Source organism: Psammomys obesus, unplaced genomic scaffold (genome assembly GCF_907164565.1).
Source record: "Psammomys obesus unplaced genomic scaffold, mPsaObe1.curated_primary_1811, whole genome shotgun sequence".
NCBI classification, from domain to species: domain Eukaryota; kingdom Metazoa; phylum Chordata; class Mammalia; order Rodentia; family Muridae; genus Psammomys; species Psammomys obesus.
The window spans coordinates 1,908,258-1,931,627 of NW_026596356.1; the positions used below are offsets into that span (position 1 = coordinate 1,908,258).

Genomic DNA, 23,370 nt, shown 5'->3' on the forward strand with positions numbered 1-23,370 from the left:
ATTTGTCATTTGTAAGTAGGAAGGCTACTGATATTTGTGTGTTAATTTTGTATCCAATCACTTTTCTCAAAGTGTTTATCAGCTGTGGAAGTTTCCTGGTGGAGTTTTAGAGTTTATACAACATTGAGACAGGAGAGTCTCTGAACAAAGATTGCAACTAGATATGGGGTGAGGGTGGGGCACAGAAATCAACATTTGAATTATGCAATATCCTTATGCCTACGCCTAGGTGTCTGTTGTTGTGTTGCCCTTTTCATTTCTGATTTTGGTAAATTGGATATTGTCTCTCTGCCTTTTAGTTATTTTGGCTAAGGGTTTGTTTATCTTGTTGATTTTCTCAAAGAACAAACTGGTGGTTTGGTTGATTCTTTGTATTGTTCTCTTTCTTTCTTATTGTATTCAGCCCTGAGTTTGATTATTTTCTGCCGTCTACTCTTGGATGTGTTGCTTCTTTTCGCTCTAGAGCTTTCAGGTGTGTTGTTAACTTGCTAGTATGGGATCTTTCCAGGTTCTTTATGAAGGTGCCTAATGTCATATACTTTCCTCTTTCACTGTGTCCTCTAAGTTTGGGTTTGTTGTGCCTTCATTTTCATTGAATTCTAGAAAATCTTTAATTTCTTTCTTTATTTCTTCCTTGACTCAGTGGTCATCGAATAAAGAGTTATTCAGTTTCCATGAGTTTGTTGGCTTTCTGTTTCTGTTGTTGTTGAAGTCCAGCTTTAATTCATTGTGGTCTGATAAGATACAGGTGGTTATTTCAAAGTTTCTGTGTCTGTTGAGACTTGATTTGTGGCCGAGTATGTAGCCAGTTTTGAAGGCCGTTCCATCAGGTGCTGAGAAGAAGGTATATTTTTTTGTGTTTGGGTGAAAACATGTGTTTAGGTGAAATATTCTATAAATATCTATTAGGTCCATTTGATTCATGACATCTGTTAGTTTCATTATTTCTGTTTAGTTTCTATCTACCTGACGTTTCCATTGGTGAGAATTGGGTGTTGAAGTCTCCCACTGTTAACATGTGAGTTACTATGTGTGATTTAAGCTTTAGCAATGTTTCTTTTACAAATGAGGGTGCTCTTATATTTGGGGCATTCAGATTTGAGATGTCATTTTGGTGGATTTTTTCCTTTGATGAATATGAAATGCCCTTCCCCATCTCTTTTGATTAATTTTGGTTGAAAGTCTACTTTATTAGATATTAGTATGGCTACTCTAGCTGCTTTTTGTGTCTGTTTGCTTGGAAAACATTTTTCATCCCTTACTCTAAAGTAATATCTATCTTTGTTACTGAGCTGTTTCTTGTTTGCAGCAGGATGATGGATCTTGTTTTTGCATCCATTCTGTTAGCCTGAGGGTTGTTTTTTTTTTTTAATTGGGGAATTGAGTTCATTGGTGTTGAGAGATCTTAATGGCCAATGATTTTTTAAATTATTGTTATTTTGATGTTGATGGTAGTAGTGTGTGTTTATTTCCCTTCTTTTGGTTTTGATGGTGTAAGATTATTTCCTGTGTTTTCTTGGATGTAGTTAACCTCCTTGTATTGGAGTTTTTCTTCTAGTATCCTCTGTAGAGCTGGATTTGTAGGAAGATATTGCTTAAATTTGGTTTTGTCACAGAATATCTTGTTTTCTCCATCTATAGTGCTTGAAAGTTTTGCTGGGCATAGTAGACTGGGTTGGCATCTGTGGTCTCTTAGAGGATATAAGATATCTTCCTAAGCCCTTCTGTCTTTTAAAGTCTCTGTTGAGAAATCTGGTGTAATTTTAATAGTGCTGCCTGTATAAGTTACTTGGCCTTTTTCCAATACAGCTTTTAATAGTTTTACTTTGTTCTGTACATTTAGTGTTTTGATTATTATATGGTGAGAAATCTATTTAGTATTCTGTAAGCTTTTTGTATGTTTATAGCCATCTCATTCTTTAGGTTGGGGACATTTTCTTCTGTGATTTTCTTGAAAATATTTTCTGGGCCTTTGAACTGGGAATCTTCTCCTTCTTCTATTCCTATTATTCTTAGGTTTGGTCTTTTTATAGTGTCCCAAATTTCCTGAATTTTTTTTATGTTGGAAACTTTTTAAATTTAACATTTTCTTTGACTGATATATCAATTTTTTCTATCATATCTTCTACACCTGAAATTCTCTCTTTCATCTTCTGTATTCTGTTGGTGATGCTTATGTCTGTAGTTACTGTTTTCTTACCTAGGTTTTCTATCTGCAGGAGTGCCTCAGTTTGTATTTTCTTTATCCTTTCTATTTCCATTTTCAGGTCTTGAACTATTTTATTCATTTTCTTTACCTGTTTGATTGTATTTTCTTGTATTTCTTTAAGGGATTTATTCATTTCCTCTATCATCTTTATAGGATTGGATATAAGGTTTATTTTTCCTCTCTGGATTTTAGGAGACGATGATGGCTGTGTGTTGCTGGGGTTCTTGATAGTTGTGGCCACTGGGAGTTCCAGGTAAAATGTGTTTCTGGGTATTAGGACCTCAGACTTAGGAATGAACATGGTCAAGGGGCTTCGAAAGAGGGAGGAAGGCCCGGTGTACCAGGATCTGCTTAATTAGTCCTCTGAGAATAGGGGCAGAGAATGCCAGAAGAGCACAGCAGAAAGTCTCCTTAAAAGCTGAGAATGACACTGGGGGACTGGACTCAGAGGCAGGGGGTGGGGAATGGGAAGTGGGGGGTGAGGGGGTGGTGGGTTAGGGTTAGGATCTGCAGTCAACCTACCTACTTTCCTAGTAGGAATGGCCTGTGGGTCCCCAAGAGATTAGAAGGGAAGATCTAAGGGATCAGCTGGAGATGGGGCAGGGGGAAAAGGGAGCTACAACAGGTGTTTTGTTGTAGAGCTGGGGATGAGATAGGGAAATTGATTTGGAGGAGCAGAGAGGTGAGAATCTGCCTACCTGATTTTCTGGCAGGAATGGACAGTGTGTTTTCAGGGAGCACCTGCTGGAGTTGGGGGGTGAGATAAAGCAAAGAGTCAAGGGAGGAAGGGGAGGGGAGGAAGATCTTTGGTTCCCACCAGAGGTGAAGTAGAGCAAGGTAACCACAGGAGTTCTGCTACAGAGGTGGGGTGAGACTGGGGGGTTGGACTTGGAGAAATGGAGAGAGTATCTGTAGTCAGGCTACTTGCTTCTCTGGCAGGAAGGAGTGGCCAGTGTGTTGTCAGGGAATGCCTACTAGAGTTGGGTGCTGGAATAAAGCAATTGCTGGGGAGCAGGTAAGAGGGGAAGATTTGTGGGATCCACTAGAGATGAGAGTAGAGGGGGAAGGGAGGCTGCAGTTGGTGTTTTATTGCAGAGCTGGAGATGAAACTGTGAGACTTAATTTGGAGGAACAGAGGGCAGTCAGCCTACCTGTTTCTCTGGCTGGAGTTGACACCTTCATTTTTCACCTGACCATTTATTATCAGAACTGTTAGGGTTAGAAGCTAGGTTCTAGCAGTGCTAACAACCTCCGCTCAGCCACCCATCCTCAACAGACCAATTAAAGAAACCAGTAGTAATGAATATGGCCACACTGGGAAGACAAACAATGAGGCCCATCTTTGGTTTGGGCTCCCGACAGAAGGCTAAGATTTAAAAAGAAGACAAGAGGTATGTATAATTAAAGCAACCTTGGTCAAGGTGTGGCACAGGTATGTCATTGTCTCAGCTCCAGTCTGTCCTTCAAAGTGGTCTGATAAGTTGTCAGAACTGTGAAAACTGTGACTTTTTCACAACCTTTGTTCCTGAAAGAATGGCTACCAGAGACAGATGCTAAATAATACTTTTGTCAAAAGGACCATAATTCGGTCACATGAGCTGAGATTGCAGAGTTGCCCAGCCTAGATTTTGTTAAGAACAAGTTAGATTTCTGGCATGGTGAAAGAGAATTCAGGAGCAATTGAAAGTGTATCCCATTTCCTCTGCATTTCTTCCTGTTACTGCATCATCTGCTCTGTTCCTTTCTAGACAAATATTTACTTGAAACATTTTTAGGTTTATTACTACAACAGACAAAAGGCCTCACTTTAACTGCCACCAATGAGCTCATCTCCTCTGAACATGAGTCTTTGAGTATTGCATGCACTTGTTTCATGAGCAGGTATGAGGTCTTCTCTCAAGAGAGATGACTCTAAGGTTCCTGTAGAAAACTGTGGGGAGAAGTGGACACTCTATGGGAAGGAAGTTCAACAACTCAGCAAACATATTCTTTTAAAGTCTGTCGCCACAGAGATGTGGGCTGAAATAGTCAACAAAGGCGTGGGTGCAAACAGAAGACTCTGGGTGTGAATCTGTCCACAGCCTGGGCTCAAGCTGACTGTCCCATAAGTGGTACTGTAAGCCAGGCATGGTAGCACATGTCTGTAAAACCAGCACCCACCAGGTAAAGGCAGGAGGGTGTTTAAAATAAGGCCAGGTTGGAACACATTGTGAGTTCCATTGTAAGGCCATTCTATACTTACATGATGAGACCCCTCTTCAAGAAAACCAAAACAAGGGTGGGTAAGATGTCTTACAGGCAAAAGGCATTTTTCTACCTGATGACCTGAGAGTGATGCTCAGGATCCATACCGCAGACGAGAATTAAATCCTACAAATTTTCCTCTGACTGTGATATATGTCCTGGCATATATCTTTTTCTCTCTCTTATTCTTTCTCTCTCTCCATCTCTCTCACTCTCTCACACAAACTAGACAAACAAATGCAGTAAAAATGTTAGAGCAGGCAAACAAACAAAAACAAAAATCAAAGCCTATAGTAATATATATCTAGGAGAGACTGAGGGGATTTGACATTTGACTGAAGTAACTATGGCAGAGTTTCCTGAATGCAAACAGGAACAGGCAAGGTGTTCAAATGACTCCAGGTCTCATTAGCAACTTGTGGGTCTTCAACCTTGATGTATAACCGGTAGATTGAATTTTGTGATACATTGTATCTGTTCACTTAACCCCTTAATCTGCATATTTTAACAATCATTGTGGTAAGGACTGAGCAGGGATAAATAATGTGGGATTTATTGATTGGACCTCACTTTCCCAAGTAGGATGAGGTCCTCAGAGGCTGTTAGGTTGCCTGCCTTATTCCTTATTTTATACATTGCCAATACCAATTCAGAAGTAAGAAGGAAACCAGAGTCCTGAAATAAAAAAAATGGAGGACTTTCCCCTTATTTCACACCAGAAGTGGGGCTTCTAAATACCAAGACAAAAATTTTTACTCTGGAACATTCACTCACTTCTTAAAAGGATTTTCTTAAAATGATTTAGAATATGTCTAATTTTTTTTTTGGAGATATGGGCTCTCTCTGTGTAGCTCTGGCTAGTCTGAACCTCTACCTTCCAAATACTGGACTAAAAGGATCACCATACAAGGTCAGATGATTCTTAATGATCACAGTCACTCTACCCAGAGACTGACTTTTCAAGCTACCAGGTGACTTTTCCTTGTCTCCAGAAGCATTGTAGGAGAGAAGAAAGATTGTTAATGACCAGGCTATCTAGCAGGGATACTTGCTTCTTTCAAAAGTGAAGCCAGCACCTACAGCTCCCCATACTCCCCTGCAGTAAAGGAGGCACAATACCCACGGTGCACTTTAGAGGTGAAGATGGGATTTTAAGTCATTATAGCTTATTGGACTTCTTATCCACTTATAGGCAAGGAATCCCTGTTGTTAAAGTAAAAAATAGCTCTTTTCTAAAGTTTGAGGCTTGGTCCTCACAGTGAGTTCCAGGTCAGCAGAGCTCTATAGAGAGCTCCTGTCTTATTAAAAAAAATGAAATAAAATAATAAAGTCTTTCCTATCTTTAGCTCATGCCATTTCTTTTGCACACTTTTCCTTTTTGCTAACCTGAAGATCTTCTAAGATACAGCACAGATAGGTGTCAGCCCCCTGCTGAAGCCTTTCCTGTCACTCCCACCCAGACTATGGGTTCACCACCTTGAAGTAGGAGGCCAGATATACTCAGTTCTCAAATTGGATATTTGAAACCAGAAACTGGGCTTAGAGTTGCATCTCCAGTACTAAGAGAGATCTCTGTGAAGAAGATAGCATGCGGTGAAGGTTTCCACCAGACTGAGTGAAAGGATTAATGAACCAAGTGATGCATGCTTGGCCTGCGGATGGAGCAGGGTGGGTGGTACAGGAACGGTGTGAAGTTAAGGTCACATTCGCTAATGCAAGGCAGCTTGGGGGCAGGGCAAAGATCACTGAGCTTCAGTTGAATTAGCCAGTGAGAGCTGACTTCCAACAGTGTGTGACTGCGTATCTCTGTAAGTGTACAAGCCTAGCTAGTCATTTCCCATCATTATGACAAAACTAAGAAAACAGCTTAAAGGAGGAAGAATTATTTTGACTCATTATCTCCCAGCTTGGAATCTAACCTTTGATATGTGAATTATTTAAAAAGATTTATTTATTTTTATTTTTATTTTTAAGTATGGGTATTTTGCCTGCATTTGTATCTGTGCACTGTATTTATTTTGTGTCCTTGGAGGCCAAAAGAGGGCTTTAGAGCCTCAGGAACTGTAATTACAAGCAGTTGGTGGTTTTGGGAACCGAACTCAGGTCCTCTGCAAGAACAAGTGCTCTAACCACTGGTCTGTCTCTCTAGCCTCAACACATGAATTCTTGAAGGGTTTCTTATCTGAACCATAACAAAAATCTTTGTTTTTTTGTTTTTTTCAAATTTTATAACTTTGTATTTTGTTTATTCAGTGTGTGTGTTAGAAAGCAACTTTTAGGAGTTGTTTTACTTCTATGTGTGTCTAAGGTGCTGAACTCAGGTCCTCATGCTTGATGAGAGTCCTTTCCCCTACTGAGAAATCTCACCAGTAGGGGAGAGCCCCCCCCCCCCCCCCTTTTTTAGACATGAAGACAATTATCTTTACCTTTCATCCCAGAGAAAAGTTATACCAAAACATTGGGAGTTTGTGAAGAGCTGTGAACTCAGGTACCAAGAACATAGGAAAAAGCTTATCCCAGGCCTGAAGGACAGCCATTCTGTGACTCTAACATACCTAGAAAGCTGGTAGCCCAGGGCCCTCCCAGGCAGACAGGCCAGGTGAGTGTAGATGAGTGTGCCAATTGCACTGCTATAGATCAGCTAGATTTGTGGCACCAAGTCATAGTCCACGGTAATACAACAGAGGCGGGGTGGACAATTACATGCTTGATGGACCTTTCACGATAAGATGAAGATGTGGTAAATGTATCCACTGATGGGCAGAGGAATGTAAGGCTTGGGCTGCTTGAACTCTTCTGATAAGGAACTGCAGCTTCTGTACCTGGTCTATCCAACTCCATGGGGTGGAACCTGCCTCCTACTTGAGGTTCAAATGCCCCACTTAGCCCTAGTCAGAAAATGAGGCTTCAGAAGGGTTTCCTAAGTGAGTGTTGCTTTGCTCTGTGGACTTGCAAGGAAACAAAGGAAGATTCAAAGTAAAAACAAACAAAAAAAAATTTTTTTTCTAAGAAAATAAAAAAAATATTAATGATAGAAACACTAGCCAATCTACTTTTCAAAGTATTTTAAAACTATATAAAATTGGGAACATAAAGTAGAAGCTATCTTAAAAGAAGGGGGTGTTGACCAACAGGGGATGTTTTATATTGCTCAAGGCAACAAATAGGAAAATCTCAGCAAAGTAGCTCTCACTAGGAGATGATTCTTCCAATTATTTGAAAAATATTAAACAAAAATTTAGAAATTGTGAAGGAAATGGAGGCAATTATTTTCAAGCCTTAAAAGAAAAGGTATTTTATCCATGTGGTTGCACGACATCATTGTTTATATATTGTTATCACACATGCTAATAACATAGCACATTGTTTGTCTGGTTCTGTAAGTTATAAGCAAAGCACAGGGACAATCACTGGTTCTTTTCATGATAACTTACCTTGGACAGGATGTTAGGGCATAGAGTGATGTGGACAGGGGCAGTGATGGATGGGGTGGGGTGGGGGTTCAAACAGCTACATGCTAAGCAGCAGAAGCAGCAAGCTCTTGTTGTTACTCTGGGTAGGCTAAAGCTTGGTAGAGTTATTTACTGGAATGGGCACAAGTTCAAAGGGTGTTTGTGTCTTGTGAGCATTCTTGCCTTGGGCTCTGCAGGCTGAACGACTCATTATTTAGCATAAGTAACCTGATCTCAGGGTTTGCTCTGGGAAAGGTCCCAGAGTTTACAACGTTGAGGCACATTGGGGTGGGATAGGAGAAACACAGACCAGCAACAACAAGTAATAAACCAAGTTAGTCCTGAATTACTGTAGTTTTGACCAAACCAAAATGTTCAATATGTCTATATGCACAGCTGAGAGGAATCTGACCCGAGGGTCAAGACAGCAATGAGGCTGATAGACTGTGAATACATAGATGCTGAGCCTTCCACTTCACTTTCCTCATTTATTGGGTATCTTAGGCTTCAGTGAAATATTACTCTTATGGACAAAGGCAGCCTTCAAGTATCTGCAAAGTAACCTGGGGAACTGTTACCATATCAACATGTTAAAGGTGTTGCCTATAGCAGTTAGTGGGAGCTAATGAGTTGCTCAGCTAGAGGACCTCAATACTTAGTGATTTTAAGTTACCTAAGAATATAGAAAGGCTGGAGGGTTTCTGGTAAACACCAAGAGAGGTTTTCACTATGAAGGGACTGTAATTTTGTGCTGATGGACTGCTAGATGTCTGAGTTGATTTTAAGAGCCTGCTGAGAATTTGTTATGAGAATTTCTCTCTCAGTCACAACCCTCCCTCTCTGTTCTTTGGGTGTTTTTTGTCTCATAAGGATCACCTAGTCTGTCAGCACTCCCTTGTTGTGGTCTAAACTGGAGTTTCATGGCAAAGCTGTCAAAAGTGTGTTTTCAGTGGGTAGTAGATAAAGGGCCTAGAGTTTCCCTTTGTCCTCTTGCTGTGGCCCTTACCTGTATCATGTATGGGACTTAAATAGGACACATGTAATTTTTTTCTTATTCTTTTTAAGTTTCTTTGATGCATGTGTAAATCAAGAAATTTGTCAAGGTTTGAGTTCAGTGAGAGAAAAGTCAGGAAAGCTCCTCATTGAAGTTTGACTTCAGGGGCCATTTGTAGACTATTTTTTATTTACCAAATTTTTATTTGACACCTACTTTGCTCTGAGCGTCCCAGTAGTCCATTGCAATAAAACAATGAATGTCTTGCTCATTGTTGTTATGTAACTTCAGGAAATACTGGTCTTGGTTTAGGATACTAAAATTGTTTTGCTAAATGTGCCCCCTGGTGGCCAAGAGAAGAAAACACTGCATTCATGCTTTACCTGGAGCATCTTCTCCCCATCAAGAGGTCAATGTCAAAGAAGCCAGAACAAAAAAGGTTCAGCTAACTCAAATCCCTTCTCACTAAAGAAAGGCAGCCTTCACTGTCCTCATTATATTACCTGGTGTCTCTGTGTATCAAAGAATGTGAAGAAATAACAACAAATAAGTAAAATAAAAGCTATGTGCTTTCCCCCTTTCTCCTCCCCCTCTCTATATCCCTCCCTTCTTCCCTCCTGCCTCTCTCTCTCTCTCTCTCTCTCTCTCTCTCTCACACACACACACACACACACACACAAACTATCAGAATAGCAAATTATAAAAGCTCTACTACTTCTGTGTCTTGCATCCATATGAAATATGTCAGTACACGTTTGTTCATGGATGTCATGGAGAAGCCACATAAAAGAAAGGACCGGTCATTCTCAGTGCTCACTGGTACAAAAACATAGCAGACCAGCTAACAGTATTCAGTGTAGGGGTCTTATGAGTCAGGCCACTACTTGACACACAGTGAACCCTCCTTACCTAACTTGGGAAAGGATTTTTTTTTCCTCCTTCTGTCTGGAAATTTTTGTGCTGTTCAGAGCAGAAAGGACAATGACTATATCCCACACAGCTCTGTATTAGCTTTTTTGAGCTATCAATTTGGTTAGGCTATCACCTGCAGTTTTTCAAACAGACACCCATGTTGGATTTGCTGAGAAGGGATCTTATCAATGTAACTAAAATCCCTAACCTGTTACCTTCAGGTGCAAACCATCCTGGACTTATAGGGGTTGACCTGGCTTGATTAGTTAAAAAGTCTTCAAGGGAAGGGGTGTGGTTTCTCCCCAAAAGAGGAGAGGGATAGTTGTAAGGCCATATCAAAAGTGTGTTTCAGCAAGCTTGAAGCCCTGGGTTTGATACCTAGCACTGTATAAACCAGGCATGGTGGTGCCCACCTGAAATTCTATCACACTGCAGCCAGAGGAAGGAGGATCAGGTACTCAAGGTCATCTTTGAGGTCAGCCTGAGTTATATCAGACCTTGTCTCAAAGGGAGAGAGAGAAAAAGAAAGATTCAGAGAAAGACAAAGAGAGGCTTCCTATGGTGAACAACTTCAACCTTGGACTCTGGTTTTTCTTCTTTATTGCCAGTGCTGTGGGTGTTTAGTCAGCCAGGACAAATGTGCTAGCCATTTCTGATGAATTAATTTGCTAAAGTTTCTGTTAAAAGAACACTACAAATTGCACCAGTGGCTAGGATAGCAGAGATTTATTGTCTTACATTTCTAGAGGACAGGAGTCCAAAGTGAGTGTGTCAGCAGGCTGATTCTTTCTGAGGGTTGCAATTCTTCTCATTGCCTTCAATACCTCTCCACTTGTTTTGGTATGCCACTGTCATTTGCTGGAGTCTCCCCAATGTTTGACTTCATCTTCATATGTTGTTGTATGGTGCCTCTCTCTGCATCCAAATATCCCCATTTTATGAAGACTTAAGTTATTTAGGATTGGCATGCTGTAATGACCTCATTTTAAGCCAATTACTTCAATAGAGATCGTATCTCCAAATAAAAGGGTCACCTTTCAGGGTACTGAAGTTTAGGATTCCAGCACACTTTAGAAGACATTAATTTATCCCAGCTCTTACTTGACCCCTGAGTTGATTGCTTAGTCACATTCCCCAAAACAGCTTACCAGAAACTTCCATTGCTCCAGGTGGCACATCCCATGTCTCCAGAGGCATGGACTCATCCTCTGATACGGAGATATTAAAATCTGAGTATAAACATAATGAGATTGCTTGGCTCACAGACTGTCAAGCCTGGGATATCAGAAAATGATTTATGATAATATTGTCAGAATTGTGGAGACAGCTCAGTAAATAGGGCTACATGGGTCTCTTAACAGAGAGGTGGAATATTTTAACTTCAACCTGGTCCCCATTCAGCAGCTGTTTAAAGTCTAATGGAAATGGAAAACTTGGGAAGTAGATAACTGGCTCTTTGGATTTTCCACACAGAAGAAGAATTATGAGAACTTCCAAATGTGAAAATGTGGAGGTGGGATAGCACAAGATCCAGGGCCTGAGGATGGATGGAGGTGCTTCATGACCTGTTCCCCGGGTACGCACTACACATTTGCTCATAGCCAAGAGAGTGAGTCTTCTCTGATTTAACTTTTATTTCACTGTTTGTTTGTTTTTTTCTTAGCTGAACTAGAACTTCCATCCAGGGCCTCATGCATGCCAAGAAGGTACTCTACCACTGATCATAGCTCCCCATACACTTTTATATGTGAATTATCCCCCATTATAAGATTGGAATCAATGAGTCTTAAATTCCTAAGACCACACATTTAGAAAGGACTAGCCAAGATTCAGAAGTGCAGTCAATATTCATTCTTTGTGCCTTCCAAATATGAACCTGTCTAATCACTAAAGTTTATGTAACCTGTGATGGTTTGAATGATAATGGCTCATGTATTTGAATGCCTCGTTCCCAGCCTGCAGACTGTTTAGAAAGGATTAGGGGGTAGGATTTTGTTGGAGAAGGTGAGTCACCAAGGGTGGACTTTGAAGTTTCAAAAACCCATTGTGAGGTTTGAATGAGAATGCTTCTCTGCTAGGCTCCTATATTAAAATGCTTGGTCACCAGGGAGTGGAAGTGTCAGGGTTAGGGAAGATGGAGTAGTGTGGCCTTGTTGGAGAAGGTGTATCTCTGGGAGTGGGCCTGCTCAGGCCAGTCTCCCTCTCTTTCTGCCTGGTGCCTTTTGAATAAGGTTGGAAGGCTCTCGGTTGCTGCTCCAGCACCGTGTCTGTCTGCTTCTGACCATGATGATAATGGACTAAAGACCTCAAACTATAAGTAAGCTCTCAATTAAATGATTTATTTTTTATAAGAAAAAAAAGTTATAACACTGTGTTATAGTGTCTGTTCATAGCAATAGAATAGTAAGTAGGATACAATCCAATAAGCAACAATCATGGTGCTTTTGTGAAATATTTGGTGCTCATGTTACGAGCAAAGGTGGAACAAGCCAACATTCAGCCACTGCATCAGCCTTTTTTTTTCAGATTTTTAAAAATTCTATGTGTATAAATGTTTTGCTTGTATATGCATGTATGTATGTATGTGCACTGTGTGTGTCTATGCTTGATGCCTGTGGAGACTAGAAGAGAGTCTAGTCTCCCTCGAACCAGAGTTACATATATGTTGTATAATGTTCTTGTGGAATGTATACAATTTACCCTTGTTCATTCAAATGCTGATTTCTATACCCCACTCTCTGGTTTCAATCCGGACATTGCATTGTAATGTTTATTCTAAGCATCACCTGTCTCAAGTTTGTGTAAACATGCCACCATTTGTTCTCTGTATTTTCAATGAAACAACCAGCCAATGCTGTGCAATGGAGAGAATAGAGTGGGACATCCTGGTCTGGAAGGGGGGAGGAGAGAGAAGCGAGTAGGAGTTGGAGAACAGAGATTGGCAGGAGAGAGCTTGGAACCATGAGGAGAGATGAACTGGACCTAAGATATGACTAAAAACAAGTATAATGTGGGATATCTGAATGGGAGAAAACTATGCATGCTTGGAGATTTAGGATGGAGTAATTATTGCCCAGCATTGTGCTCTAGGTTAATTAAATAAATCCTAGTCTCTGTGTGGTGATTTGGGTATACAGCTGGTTTAGGAATAACCACTGCTTAACTAAAAGATAAATCAATAATAAATATTAATAATCAGCAACACATATGGTTATAAGCTACCCTGAATACTGGGAATTGAACCTGGGCCCTATGCAAGAACAGAAAGTGTTCTTAACTTCCATTTCATCAGTCTCACATTCTGCCTGCTTGTTCCAGCTTTCATACTACAAACAAAAGTTCTTTTCACAGTCTATTTAGTGCTCTGTCATTTTGCTTCTCTGTGTGTGTGTGCTTTTGTGTTTTTTATTAGCGATCTAGTTGTTTAATATGGCTCCTAAGCATAGTGTAAAGTGCTAAGAAAGACTATGATGTATTTCATGGAAAATACATGAACTTGAGACTGGCAAGATGGCTCAGCTGGTAAAGATGTTGGCTACCAAACTTGATGACCTGAGTTCAATTCCTGGGACCAACATGCTAGAAGGAGGGAACAGACTCCTGCAAGCTGTCCTCTAATCTCAAAATATCTGCTGTGGCATGTGCATGTGTAGATACACACACACACACACACACACACACACACACTCTCACCAAAAAAAAAAAAAAAAAAAAAGAAAGAGGAAAAAAATTGCACGATCTAGGTATGGCAGTACAGTCTGTAATCCCACCATTTAAGAGAAGGAGGCAGGAAGATAGTGAGTTTGAGGTTACATCGAATACCAGGTCAGTCTCAAAACAAAAACAAAACAAAATACATGTGTCAAATAACCTTATTTTAGACAAGATTTATAGCACTGTTCCCCATGAATTTAAAGTTTATGAGTAAATATATACATATATGTATATATGCTAAATGAGATGGGTTGTATACTTATAATCCATCTTATATACTTATATAAATTTCTGTAAACTTATATACTGACTGGGTGATAGACATATACCAGAGATTTGTAAAACCTAACCACATTTATTCCTACAAACATCAAATGATTTAATGTCTCCTATTCAGGATTATGAGAGACTTTATAGGATGATTTTGTAAGGAGCATCAGTGGTATGCATGCTCATTGTCCTTTTCTACCTTGGTGTAAGGCTTAGAATTGGGAACTTGAGAGCTGATGCCTCTAACATCTTACCTGCTCTAGAAATGAAGGAGACTTCAGCCTGGAAGCCCTTGGCAGTGCCATTTTCATCTGATTGGAAGCTGATGAGCATCACACTGGAGGAGCTCAGCACAGGGCTGGGTATCACATAGCCACAGAACCGAGCTGGGAGGTCCCATGCAGGTAAGTGATGCCAAGTGAATAGATATGGCATCAGATAAAGAAAAAACAAGTTGTGTTTTAGATAGTTGTTGACAAGATTTTATGACAAACATCACAATTATCTTCAAAACAAAGGGATTTTCCTCTTCAAAATGTGTATTTGACCCCACCAGCATTTCAGGTTTGTCTCATCTGCCAAATGCTACTGAAGTGCTGCTAAAGCAGTGGATTTCAACTTGTGAGTAAAGACCACTTTGAGGATGGTATATCAGATATTTGCATTTATGATTCATAAACAGTAGCAAAATTACAGTTATGAAATAGCCATGAAGTAGTTTTATAATTGGGGTCACCACAACATGAGGTACTTACTGCATTAAAGGCTCATGGCATCAGGAACGTTGAGAACCACTGTGCTAAACCACCTGTGGCCTCTAGCCACAAGACTTACTAAACAGTTTTTTGAGGTGGCTAGGGGTGAAACAAAGGGCCTTGTGCATGCTTGGCAAGCACTTGATCACCAAGCTACCTTCCTAGCTCATAAAGCTTGTCTATCTGATTCCTCTTCATTGGCCCTTCACAGTTTGGTTCAAATAGTTCTTTGGTCCTTGCTTTTCACCCATCCACATAAAAGCAGAAGGAATGGCAGTGAGACCATAGAGAGAGATGGAGTAGGTTCTGGGAACAAAGGAAAATTAAGATATATCCTTTTATTCCTCATCTCAAGGTCAGGTCCAAGGATAAACCAGAAGAAACCAGGGCTTCGGGGGATACAAACCTATTTCCTTCTCCTTCTCGACATCACTATGTACAGTCACATAGTCAGAAGTGCAGTCTCCATTCTCCTCTATGTCTAGGCTCTGAAATGATAGCTGAGAAGATGCCTGGTTACATCTAGAGAAGCTCAAGGACTGAGCAGAGAACTCTAGGCCACTCACCTTGCTCCATGAAGTTACTTAGGAAAAGACAACAGGCTCTCAAAAATCTTGAAATATAGAAGATATCAAATACAGCCTGCATGTAAGGGTGGGGATCTGTGCAAATGTCTGAGATCCTAGCAGCTGGAGCAGGATGGAAGAGAGACTGTCTTCTCTGGAGGCAACTTTGGGTTGTGCTTCTTGGACATATAAGTGATAGTCTGAACATATACTGCTTTTCTAGGGATCTTATTTCATACTCTTTATTCTTGGTATTTAACCATGAATTTTCAGTTTACTTGACTCAGACCTGGAGGTAGCTGAACCTCTCACAAGGTATGTCTTTCAACCTGGGAGGATGTACCCAGAAGGATGCATATGATTCATCACCACACTTGTTCTCTGTTGCTACCCGTGTGTACCAGTGCCTCACCAAGTTACAAATGGATGCAAGAGTTGCTATCAAATGAAGTGTTGCCTGGAAGCTACTAGAAGCACCTCAGAGTCAGAGTGATGAGCTTGGAGAAATTGTAGCTCAAAGCAGAAATCTTGGTGAATGGTAGAAAGAGTTGGTTTTGGTGCCAAGCTGAATGCAAATTCCAGCAGCTAACTAAGAACAAATCATGACAGTTCTAGTCCCACAGTTTCTGTGATCCTGATTTTAAATGAAAGCATGGTTCATTTATCTTTCTTGTGCATGGTACCATTGTGTTATCTCAAAAAATGTGTCAGAAGCTATTTTTATGTCATTATTTTTCTTCCTCTGCACTAGTCTCTACAAGGTGTACTTGTCTTGCACTTGACAAGAGGAGGGGAAGTACACAGACAAAGGGAAGGACTTGAAGAGGAAGCAAACAGACTGTGGGTTATGACTTCATATGGAAGGGATAAAGAAAGTGTGAACAATTTGGCATCACTAAATATTTTCTTAAGGAGGAATAACCAAAATTTAACTCAAAATCAAACATGGAATGAATCCACAGTGTTTCTGCTGTTCTTGCCTATGTTGTATCATGTGATTTTACTACAGCCTTTGTTCCAGAACATACATTAGTTCCCCTTGCACTAAGCATGCATTGCATAATGCAGCACAAATGAAACACCATGGCTCAGAAGCAAGCCCGATGGCTGTTATGAACTCAGGTGGTTTTGGTGCACAAGGTTTCCCATTCTTTTAGGAACATCACAGCTTTATTACAGAAACCAGAGAACTGCATATTTCCCTACCATCATTCCTCAGCACGAGTCATATCACCAGATCTTGGATTGGATTCTTATTTTAAGAACTTCTGTTCAGGCTGGAGACATGACTCAGTGGTTAAGAGCACTGGTTGTTTTTCCAGGGATCCTCAGCTCAATTCCCAGCAACCACATGGTGGCTCACAACCATCTACATTGAGATCTAGTGCCCTCTCTGGCATGCAGGTGCAAATGCAGACAGAATAGTTTTGTTTTGTTTTGTTTTGTTTTGTTTTGTTTTGTTTTGTTTTTGTGTGTGTGTGTATGTGTGTGTGTGTGTGTGTGTGTGTGTGAGTCGTAAATCTTAAAAAAAAAAAAGAACTTCTGTTTGAGTTGCTGACTTGAAATAGAAAAAATGAATTTTGGTTTGCGATTAAGACAACATTTTTAAGAATTTCTGAAGGGAACGTAAATATTTCTGCCATTTTGTATTTTTTTTTCAAAGCTAAGTCTCAGCACTGATGATTGTAAAATCAAAACACTGAAACAGTTATGGAAATCACTGAAGATGCTCTTTCTGTCCTGATTCACTCATTTTAAAAACTAGTATGATCTCATTTAGACTTCTAATCTCTGACTGTATTTGACATTTCAGATACTATGGAACCCAGCTTCTCTCAAATGTTCAACAGTTCAGTCCTGTTATTCTGCCATGTTTTTGATGTATGGAGTGCGGACTGGATAATTAATTCTAAATTCTCATTCTCTCTAAGTTTTAACTCTTGTGGCAAGCCCAAACTATTGGCCTCACCTGTTTGTTTGGGTTGCTTTGTGTTTTAAAGACTCCATTTTCTGATTCGTCTTAAAGACTCATCAATTCTGTTTTCTGCTAGTATATCAGACTCCTTTCCTCCTCAGACATACTTAGACACCAATTACAATGTTGTGGACGAGTAGGACTTGTATCATAAGATGCTGATCTCCTTGATTTACTGCCTAGTGATGTACTTGTCTTAGTTTAGGTAAATACACTTTATAATATCATGGTTGAATGTGAAATGTCCCCAATAGGCCCATGAGTTTGAATACTTTATCTTCAGATAATGGGGAAAGTTGTGAAAGGTTGTGAAACTTTGCAGAGGCAGAGCCTCACTGGAGGAAGTGGGTCACCAAGGGGTGGGGCTTAAGTGTTTGTGACCACTTTTTCTCCACTCTCTGCTTTCTGAGTGCTGATACAAAACCCTAACCATCTACCTTATCTACCTTATCAACACACCTTCCATGCTATGATGGTTGGTACCACATTAAGTTGTTTCTTGTCACGGCAATAAGAAAGAAACTAATACAGATGTTTACACCAGCGGAATCGGCTGTGCAAGAGTTTTAGGGTTTTACTCCTTCCCCTTTCTCTTCCTTTCCTTTCTTTTCTTCATATGCTTTTGTTCATTTATCATTTTAAGAGAAAGACTTAACAAACAAATGCCTATGTCCATCTGTATCCTGACTGTATACCTTCACCTACGCAGTGACATATCTCAACAGAGGGTCCACTACTGTTTAATTGGCAACAATGGTCTTCACGCTACTGAGGTCAAATGTGCAGTAAACTTATCATGATTTTTGATGGCCTATACTTTGGCCTCAGCCTAACTTTCCCATATTCTTTCTAAGTACGCTTTATAATTCTGTTGAATTGGACACTCCCTGGCCCTGGCCTATGCTGAATCCTTTTTGGTGTGTCTTCTTTTCTGCTTTTAACACTTAATGACATTGGCATGACTGTTATCAATTTCTTAATTAGTCACAAGGTATTTTCCCAGAATTTGAGTTCATAAGGAAGGATGTTTGTTTCTAATCCATACCTTAATTAAGCAATGGCTGGGAGCTTGAAAAATCCAGGCACAGCTAGCCATGTCACTATAGTCTTCAGGATAGTGAAGACTCTGTATGGTGCCTTCTTCAAAGAGGATAGTTAGAGACATGCAGCCAGAATCTAAAACAAAAGAACATAGAACAAATGCAAGCACCCAAGAAAGACTGTTTGTGTTCTCCCTCCTATCTCTGCTAAGTGATAAACTACATGTTACGGCGGAGCCAACACAAAGGGAGAGCCCTGGGCTCTTCAGGCCCTCAGCTCATTCAGGTCAGTGAGCACCAGAAACTTTCAGAGGCAGGAAAGCAGAGACTACATCTTTCAGCTGGACAAGAGTCTTTCTCTACTATGGAGACAGTAGACCTCAGGTGGGGTCTTCCTACTCCCCCCACTTCACCCCCAACACCTATGCTGCCAAAACTTCTGCAAAGGGCCTAGATACTAAGCAATGAAAGTAACAGTTTTACCAGGAAGGTAGCTTGGCTTAAGAGCTTTATAGGTGAGATTAAACCCAGTGGCATAATCAGTGGCATCAGAGACAAATCTCAGCCGGATAGAGTTGGAGCCGACGAGAATGAATGAAGGGAGGACTTCTCCACAGAGTTTCCCTGCAAAGTGAGGAGAGTCTTTGATCAGAGTCTGGAAAATGGCACCACACACATGACCTAAGGAGTGTTTCGATCTTGTCCTGGAAGTTCAGGATTTTCTGAATCAGGCTTCTCAGCTTCTGTACTAGCAAGATTTTTATCCAGAATGCTCTGTGTTTATGTTGCTCTTTGGCTTTTTGATCATTTTTTTCAATATTCTATCCATTAATACAGTCTCTCCTATATTCTATATTATCTCCTGTATTCTCTTCAGGTGTAACAGCCAAGAATATTTCTAAAATATTGCCAAGCATCTCCCAATGGGATGGGTGAATTTACTTCAGGGTGAGAGTCACAGAAACACTATGCCGTTTCTGTAATTCGATTGTTTGAGACAGAGTATTACTGTATATACCAGGCTGCCCTTGGACTTGGAATTCTTCTGCCTTAGTCTTCCAGATTCTGGGATTACAGGCATGTGCCATGATATCTGGCTTCATTTCTCTTTCCCACATAAATAAGTTTTGAATCCCCACGGTTGTATCTTGGTGTCATTGTTCCTAGCCTATTGAGGTAGGTGAAATCCATTTGCATGCATAGTTAAGCAGTATCCCACTTGGGGTGACTCGGAGAGGGAACTCTAACAATACATGTAAAGTTGACTCCTAATGGGGTCAAGACTCAAGCAGCCTGGCTTTACAAGTATCAGATGCAGCTGCTGAAGTGCTCTCAGTACCTCAGGCTTGGTTCCACCCCCACCCCCACCCCCCACCTTAGAGCAGGCTTTAAAAATTGAAGAGGAAAATGCAGCATTCACAGATGTCTCCGTGTCAGCCATATTGTAACCAGACCTTGTTAAGTCCATTTAGCTTGGCTTCCCATATGACAGCGTGAAGGTCCACTCACCAACAAGCCTGTCTTCTAAGGAATACATTGCCAGGTAATTGTGGTGGCAAGACTCTGCATCCAAGTGGAACAAATTGAGCAACATGTGCATGTTCTCTGGAACCAGCAGGGTCCAGACACACAGTCTGCAGGCAGATACACAAGAAGGTGTACAGATACACAGAAAGTGACAGTCAGGGCACAGGCAAGGTGGAGGTGGAGTGTTGGGGAGGACAATTGAGGAATACTCACTGCTTGCTCTCGTAGTATAGGTGGAGGCTTTCTGGGAAGTGTAGCTCTCCCTTGGACCCACTGATTAGGCCATCAGGTTCACTGCATGAGGCTGAGAGGGAAAGCCAATGCATCAGGGCTGCAGCCAGTGCAAGCCTCCATAGCACCCTTCCAGAAGTTGGAGATCTGGGAGCCACTGGTTTTCTTTTCTGTACACTTTTGTTCTTCATGCACTATTCTTTTCCTGTATTGGCTTCTAGGATGCTTCATTGTTTTGGGTTTTTGTCCCTTTTAGGCTCTTTTTACTCTTCTGATGCTGTGACCATTTTTCCTCTTTTCCCTTGACCCTGAGACTTCATTCTGTGGGTGCAGGAACTTCCCAGGTTTTACCCTACTCTTCCTTTTTCCTTTCTATCAGGGATCCCAGCATAGGCTTAGTCACACCACCAGTTTCAATTCTTACTGCTATTCTTCTGGACTTTCAGTCAGACTTGGGCTAATGTCTGGTTATCTCCTCAATCTCAACATGGTACAAGTGGAATCCCCTTCATCAGCAAAACTGCAGCTGCTTCTGACCTGATTATGTTTGAGCTTTCATTCTCTGTGTTCAAAGCTGTGATAATGTCGAGTCCAGCTGGATTCCTTCTTTTCACTTTCAGTCCACACTAAACTATTTTTCTCTTATTTTCTTCTTTTTATTTTCTGTCCCTTATCATGTTTTAATCCTTCATTTAAAAAAATTATCATGAAGTCCCCATTACATATTCTTCCCTTATTCTCCTTCATTACTTTCCATTGTAAAATGAAGCCCAGTTTCTGATTTAAATGTGCAGTTTCCAGAATTGGATCTTAAATTATCTTTCTATTCTTTTCTCTTGTGTGACTCCACTACACATCCTACAATCAGGCTGCTTTGGTTGACATGATGTTTGCTCCGTATATTTCCTTCTTTATCCTTTGTGGTCTGTCCTGGATAAGGATCTCTCTGTTTCAAAGCCTACATTGGTTGTTTATATCTCTGAACAGCTCTGGGGAGTCTACTTTTCCATATTGCCTTTTGAGAAAGAATCCTACAGGCTCAAAGGCCTAATGAAACAGTTAAGCCAAGAACCAATCTAATTTTTCTTTTTTATGGATGATGTAACTGAGAAAAGAGCTTGCCCCAAATCTCACAGTGAATTCATTGAACTGTCACAACAAACACAGATAAGCTCCCTGTGTTAGTAGGGAAACTTTCGGGGGGAATGTAGCTTATTAACGATCTCTGCACCATCTCCCTTCTATTATCTAATTATCAGTTACTGTTTGTCAAGCACTGTTTGCTAAATTCGATGAAATGATGGCTTGACAAGAAGATACATGGAAGGAAACAGGGCTCTGTGGACGCAGGATTGGCAGGCCACAAGAAATATCTGTGTATGCTCATCAGAGTTTTATACCAAGTGACCATAGAAACACTACCAGAGGAAGATTTTTGATGATAACAGGAAAAGACACTCAGAAATGTTAGGATGTTAATTCATGCTCCTGTGAGTGCATGCTGCAAGGAGTACCCACCTCTGATGCCTTTTCTCCGATGGCCTGAGAAAGAAAAAAGAGAAGATGCAACTCAAAGCTTGTGGTATCTTGGACAAGAAATTGACTCAAAAAACAGATCATTTTAAGTCAATATGCAAATGCTGAGAATTTAATCTGTGAAAAGAACAGGATGACAAAGAAGGACAGAGGTCCTGGCATTTTGAGATGATTTCACTTACTTTATTCTTACTAATAAAGAAACAGTGACTTAGAGATTACACAGAGCAAAAAGAGGCAAGGATGCATGAGAGTGGAGGCCAGAAATATAAGTAACCTTTCTCCAAAATTGAGCATTTTGAATAGTCACACACTGAGGTTCAGATATCTGCTGTTGTGTCATATTCTTGAAAAAAAAAAAAAGTTCTGAGTTAGCTTTAATTAATCCTCTTGGGAAATGATGGAAACCACTTTGAGACTGGAAGACACCAGTTGAGTTTGGAAGTAGAAATGAAGCTGAGATTTTCTCCTGGCTGGTCTACTAGCAGTGTGCACACAGAGCCTGCCCCTCAGATTTACCACATCTGATTTTATGCCTGCGTTTCTAAATCTTTGTCTTATTAATTTGAGGTGAAATTATTCATTATGGAGGACACTATTTGCTGTACTGTACATGGCTTAGCAGTTCCTATGACCTTTTTCCACTAGGCACTGGTGTCCCCTCTTCAATTGTGACATATAAAAATATTTCCTAGTATCATTCTCTGGGTGGTCCAATTGTTACTGAGCTATGCTTTATCTTGCTGAATCTTGCTAGAACAGTTGAAAAGTAGGTGGATATCTCTAGTTTCAATCATAGGCAAAGTTTAAGCAATTTATGAGAAATACATTCCTTCTTCAGTGAATATTTTAATACCTGGATATGTATGATATTTTTCTCTTATATTAGATCATATGTTTCAAAATCTTGTTACAGAAGTGGCCCTCCCCAGTCTCAACTTGTCTAGCCTGCTGATGCTCTTTGCTACCACAGAACTGTAGCTTCCTAAGCTCTCAGGATGGCTTTGTTACCAGTCTGGACATGTTCGCGGATCCAGGAAAGCACTCTCCTCAGATCTGTGAAGATTCCAGGAGATCCTTGCTCCTTTTTCCTTGAATTGTTTCTCCAGCCTCGACCACAGCCCAAACCCCAAGAAGTCACACCAGCCAGAGTCCAGGCCCCTTTCTTATTCTTGCACATGAGTGACCCTCCTGAATCTCCCTGAGGAAGAAAGAAGGAAGCCTCTGTTACCATGATTGTTGGTGAAGATGCCTCAATAGCTCACTCTTTCCTCTTAAGGCTGCTAGCATGACTTCACTTCTAATAATTTAGACTCAGGGCTCCAGGAGAATATCTGGGTACAATTTCCACTCGATCCTCAAGCATCAGAATCTGATGCTTTTCCTCACCCTTGGCTCTCATCAAAGCAGCAGAATTCCTTTCCTTTCCTCTTTATACTACAGAATCAGAGACATCTTGCCTAGAGATACAACTTACTGCAGTCTTCATAAATGCTGAGAATTGAGGATAAGTGACATTCCCAACACCCCTAAATCTAGGAATCCCCAAATAAGAAGAGACATCATTAATGGATAGGAGAACCCAGAATGCCTCATCCTTGGCACCATCTCTATTATCTTTCGGGAAAAGCAGATTCTAGTTTTACCTGGAATCACCATTCTTAAGCTCCTAACCTGCTAAAAAACTTTCCTAGGCCTGGAGCTGTATCCACTTACCTGACAAGCATCTCTTCCTCCATCAGGGGATCCTGTACAAAGGAAAGTCTTTCCAGTAACGGGGTTCCTTAAGGTCAGCAGAGCTGTCTCACATTCCTCCTGAGTCAAAATTGGCAGGTTCACCTGCTGCAAGACTTGTGGGAGGCTGCCACCTGGAGCAAAGAGATCAAGCTCATCAAGGCAAACCTTCACCTTCCCTATCCTTCCATCACTGGATTAGCAGTTGGAT

The 23,370-nt window shown here is 40.7% G+C and overlaps 1 protein-coding gene across 1 annotated transcript in view; it reads right to left on the bottom strand.

Annotated features, from left to right (window-relative positions):
• The window catches only part of Ovch2 (ovochymase 2), a 36,234-nt gene that overhangs the window by 6,537 nt on the left and 6,327 nt on the right, over nt 1-23,370 (bottom strand). Inside the window, exons 6-15 of the mRNA XM_055597419.1 lie at nt 23,142-23,293; nt 22,437-22,626; nt 21,408-21,431; nt 19,872-19,962; nt 19,641-19,765; nt 18,615-18,755; nt 18,137-18,267; nt 14,957-15,050; nt 14,050-14,181; nt 10,960-11,040 (exon numbers count right to left, since the gene is read on the bottom strand). Coding sequence (XP_055453394.1) covers nt 10,960-11,040; nt 14,050-14,181; nt 14,957-15,050; nt 18,137-18,267; nt 18,615-18,755; nt 19,641-19,765; nt 19,872-19,962; nt 21,408-21,431; nt 22,437-22,626; nt 23,142-23,293 — 1,161 coding nt within the window. The remainder of the gene's footprint in view (nt 1-10,959; nt 11,041-14,049; nt 14,182-14,956; nt 15,051-18,136; nt 18,268-18,614; nt 18,756-19,640; nt 19,766-19,871; nt 19,963-21,407; nt 21,432-22,436; nt 22,627-23,141; nt 23,294-23,370) is intronic.